We start from the raw sequence: 5,031 nt of genomic DNA, 5'->3' as shown, positions 1-5,031 counted from the left end.
ACTGATGCGCAAGGGGAATGACCTCATCAAAGTCGTCATTGTATTCTATCCTTGCAAACTTTGAACCTATTAGGAAATATGTACATAGATTAGTAGAAATGGTAAATAAATGTACAGCCATGACGCATATTCCATAACAAAGCGAGTCATCTTGAATGTTAAATTACAACAAAACAGAATAATGTAACAAAGCAGTGACGAATAATGTGATAAATGCTTGCATAATTTATCATTGAATCATTACCAATTAATGTACATCTTTGGCTAAATAATATAATAGAAACATAATGTACAAATCTAGATATATGATGAATATGATACATAAAAGCATAATCATTTAATGTACTACTTTGTACATCTTCTTTGAGGGTTATCTAAATGATGTTGTTAAGTAATGTAATTTATTATATAAATAATGTAATAGAGCATGGTGTAGTCTGATAATCTATTAATGTACATATCACATTACCAATAATATAGAATCTGAGTATAAAATAATGTACAAATTACCTTAAATAATGTGTATATTTACCAATTAATGTACACATTCGATCACCTATATTTTGGAAAATAAACTGCCTTCGGATGCATAAACCAAACTAAAATCAGAAAATGAAATTTGGAAAATCAAAAGCTCTTAAGCCAAATTGATAACAGAACTACCTTTGTTATGATAAAAAAATAGACTAAAAATCAAAGTACTACACAAGAAAATCAACCAATCACTCCAATTCACAAAATGTATAAACGGCTTGAAACAAATTGATAAGATATCAATTTCATCAAATAGTAAATTGATTAATCTGATAGGTTTGAATACGAATTTACACTAATTGCATACATCAATTTCATGAACTAGAAGAATACATTATTAATTGTTACTTCAACGGACGGAGCTAATAATTTTTAACGGACGATTATCTTACTTCGGCGAACGAAGCCCTCCTTTTGGAGATGTCCGGTGAGTTTTAACAGACGATTACATTACTTCAGCGGATGGAGCCCTCGATTTGGAGATGACCGATGATTCGACCACGTTTTTACGACGACAGACGGTGGCGGAAGTTTCTTCTCGACGCCAATTTGGGACGGCTAGGGTTTTTGTGGAGAGAAGAAATGAGGGGATGTGGTTGATGAGAGAGAGCGGAACAATGGAGTGAGTTGGGTTTTGATCTATGCAAAGCTCATTCTTAGTACAAAAATGCAGAACCAAGCATACAAAGGTCATTTTTAAGTCATCATAAGCTTATTTTTACGTTCTTTTAGTAATGATGGCATAAAATGATCTTAACATGACCTCAAACCCGAATTTTATAATATGACCTAAAACTACTTTATAATGACCCTCCATGTTTTTATTTAATTATTGACCATTAGATTGCCAAATCTCATGGTCAGGATTTGGGTTGAATTTTGTATTGAAATCAATTTTGTATTGATCATTTTCCTACGTTTGATTATAGAATTTTATAGAATTTAGGTAAAACTTAGAGGGATAGTTTAATCACTTAATAAATGATAGAAGAGAAATAATAAGAAAAAATAAAGAGAAAAAACATAAAATATTAGAAAAAAAATTTTCTGAAAAATTCACATGTTTTGATTCCATATTCTGAGAGGTTAGTGAATTTAATCACAAATTATAAAAAGTTAGTGAATTTAATCTCTTTTCTAAAATTTCTCTTTAATAAAATAGAAAAGATATAATAAAAAGTATTTAAATTATTAGTAGTAGAAAATGAGGCTTTGTTAATAAAAAAATAAAATGGACCAAAATGGATAGAAATTGAGAGCAAATTGTTGCGCAACAATAACTTACTCTATGACAAACCTAAACTGAAAATATCTTATTTTTAACCACAATTTCTCGTAGCTCCACTTTCTCAAAACTGATTTTCTTGCTCCATCAAACCTATCAAAATTCACAATTTCAATTTCAATTTGAAGAGAAGAAGCAATTTTTGCAGCTGACGATGGATGAGGATAGAATAGTGCTCGTTTTGGCCAAGACCTCAGACTTACGCTCCAAGATTATCAGCTGCATTCAGAATACAGCTTCTAATGCTGACGGAGAAATCGGAGAGAGTGAGTCCAAGGAATCTGCAGGCAAACATGTTGAGGAAGAAGCTGAGAGTCTCCTCAATATTAAAGATGCTGTCGAATCCCTTGAGGCGCAGCTCTCTTCTTTGCAGGTTCTGTTTCTGTAGCATTTTCATAATTTAGGGTTTGGTGTATTGATTTGGGGGTTTGCTCTTAATTTGGATTCTTCGAAGGTTTCAGCTGGTTTTTGTTCCTTCAATCAATTAACAAAGCTGTTAATTCTAGGTTTCCGCGAGTATTTATGATTTTCGGAATGGCTAATTGTGAGATTTTGTTTCTTGAATGAATTAGGATGCTGGTTGTTCTGTGATTTTATCAATTTCTGGTTTTATGAAGGGTTTAATATTTTCACGAATTCAGTTTATCTTTCATCCATCCTCACTACATGAAGGTGCTTTATCACTGTTAAATGATGCTGCCTGTAAATTGTAGTCTCTACTTAGGAGTAGTAGTGATTTAGAGGTAAATCAAGCATATTAAATCATTTCTGTGTACAACGAGCTGGCTATGCGCTTCAAGGTTTTCAGAGGTTTTGTAACCATTTATTCATTTTCCATTTTTCTCTGTCCTCTGTGACCTGAAAAGCTTAGAAACTGTGTAAGATATACTCGTAATAAAAGGTGCTGCAGTCGTTAATTGGTTTTTGGTAGAAGTTGGGAGGATTAGATACATCACATGTATGAGATGACCGGGGTGATAAGGTAGGGGTTCGGCCAAAATACAAAACTGGACTAATTACTGAAAAGAGTGATTTTGTTTTTTGCAATTGCTGGACCAAGATCTTTTAGTTTTAGTTGGTTGGTTTATTGGTTAATCAAGAACAATAAATATCCTCAAATGAAGACCACAGGAAGAAAAAACACAAGGTCTTGGTAGCTAGCTTTCGATATGTGAATTTAGATAGCAGATATTGAGATTGAGAAACCATAGAAAATATTCATGATAGACATGATGGAAGTGGCACATGTCCAAAAGTAAATGTGATTAATTACTAGGTCGATGACTGGCTAGAAACAATAAACTGAGGCAATCACATTATGTGCATTTGAGATAGAAGGTTGGCTATCTGCTATTGCGAGGAGGCTCGGTTTATTTGGATGGCACTGGCTTGTATTTGGATAGATTGGAGGATAGAAAAGGCTGTTATAAAATCTAGATGTACAAGAGGTCACTGGATTTGGCCATCATGAGGTAAATATGGAATTATTATAATAAAAAAGAACATTAGGCAGATTACAAGTTCAGTTTGTTAGGTATCACCTGAAGTTGTTGCTGACTTGCTCTTTAAACTGAACCGAGCCTTTCCACAAATAACTTCGTTTTTTCAAGATTGTAATCATTTGAACGCACACCTCTTTGGAAATTTCGTTGTACTCTACTTAATATTATTTCCGTTTCTTAAAAGTAGAAACTATTTCCATTTTGGGCCGTCTCTTAAAAATAGAAATTTTCTGAATTTTCTATTTTAGGAAGTGGACCCCACAGCCCACTAACTCTATTTCCACTACCTTTTCTCTTCATCTCTCTTTACTTTACTCATTTTTCTCTCCCTCTGTCTTACTTTACCAATTCTTCTTTATTATTTTGCCAATTGCGCATTAAAACCCGTGCCGTTTCAAAAGTTTCTATTTTTCAAAGACGGAGGTAGTACATTGGTTTGGTTTGGTTTTCTTTCTTTTCTCTATACTCTAGGCAAGGAAAAACTACTTTGAGTCTATGTTATGATTAAAATGACTCGATACATTTTGTATCTTCGGCTTGGAGTTGTGGCTAAAATTTTTCCTCCAACTCATGTTAATTAGATATAGATGTTTACCTGTTATTTTTTTGGAAAATATGGCTAAAAATTTCATCCAACTCATGTTAATTGTGATCTTGAAACATGGCTTCATTTTTCGCCAACTTTGGACCCATTTCTTCTTTTCAAAAATGAGGCCTCTGACCGCTTGCTATTTTCTTCATCAGGCACTTCAGCAGCAACAATGGTACGAAAGAGAAGCAGCCTTGGCTGAAATCGAATACAGTCAGAAGAAGTTGCTGAAAGAGCTGAAGGAATACAAAGGCAAGGACTTGGAAGTCATACACGAGGCAGTGTCTTTTGCCAGTGAAACAGAGGACACCAATGATCTCCTTCTTCCTCCATATCCAAGCCGACCTTCACCGTCCATGGTGTCCAAAAGCGGCTACCTCTCTACTTTCACCTCCTCCCGAAGATCCCCTCAGAACGGGTTTACAAGTGGTGGCGCAAAAAATCTCCACCACATCCCCAGCAGTGTTCAAAAATCGGAGGCCAGGGGGGCATTTAAGTCAGTCCGAGTTTTGTTAGGTGCTGCAGCTAAGATGGCCATGACTGTAGTCGGGGTGATGACTATCTTGAGCTTGGCGGGCTTTGAGGCGCGACTGGGGAAACGTGATAACCAGTTCAGGGTCTTGGGTCTGTTTCAGCAGCGACAGGATGAGGAGAAGGGGAATAGCGTGGTGTGCCCACTGGGGAAGGTCCCCATCGTTGAAAACGGGGAGACGAGGTGCATTGTGAAAGAGAGAGTTGAAGTTCCATTTGAACCTGTTGTTTCTGTTCCAGATGTGAGTTACGGTTGTGGTTGAATGTGTAACGTTTTTGATTTTCAGTTAAGTCATAAAGAAAGAGCGGGAAAAAGAAATGGTAGGAGTGCTCATTTTGTCTTTTCATTTTTCATTGTATATCCTTATAACGACGTATCTAATCAATGGCGTATCCAGGAACTGAATATCGTGGGGTAAAACTTGAACCAAATAACGAAAATGGAGTATTAAAATAATTTTTTTAATAAAAACATAATTAATTTAGTCAGTGCCAATGAGTATTTTTTAATGTGAGAACTACATACTCCTTCCATCGCATAAAAATACGAGCACATGATATGACACGAGAATAAAGACAAAATTGATAAA

At 35.2% G+C, this 5,031-nt stretch overlaps 1 protein-coding gene across 1 annotated transcript; it reads left to right on the top strand.

Annotated features, from left to right (window-relative positions):
• The first annotated feature begins 1,819 nt into the window (after positions 1–1,819).
• On the top strand, positions 1,820–4,756 carry LOC121805158 (plastid division protein PDV2-like). The gene is made up of 2 exons (XM_042204945.1): positions 1,820–2,192; positions 4,066–4,756. Exons 1-2 carry the CDS (start codon positions 1,974–1,976, stop codon positions 4,702–4,704), a joined length of 858 nt encoding a protein of 285 aa, XP_042060879.1. The 5' UTR covers positions 1,820–1,973; the 3' UTR covers positions 4,705–4,756.
• The last annotated feature ends 275 nt before the right edge of the window (positions 4,757–5,031 follow it).

This window comes from Salvia splendens, chromosome 5 (genome assembly GCF_004379255.2).
Source record: "Salvia splendens isolate huo1 chromosome 5, SspV2, whole genome shotgun sequence".
Lineage (NCBI taxonomy): Eukaryota > Viridiplantae > Streptophyta > Magnoliopsida > Lamiales > Lamiaceae > Salvia > Salvia splendens.
Note: the sequence above shows the minus strand (reverse complement) of the source record. Positions and strands in the feature narration are given on the sequence as shown.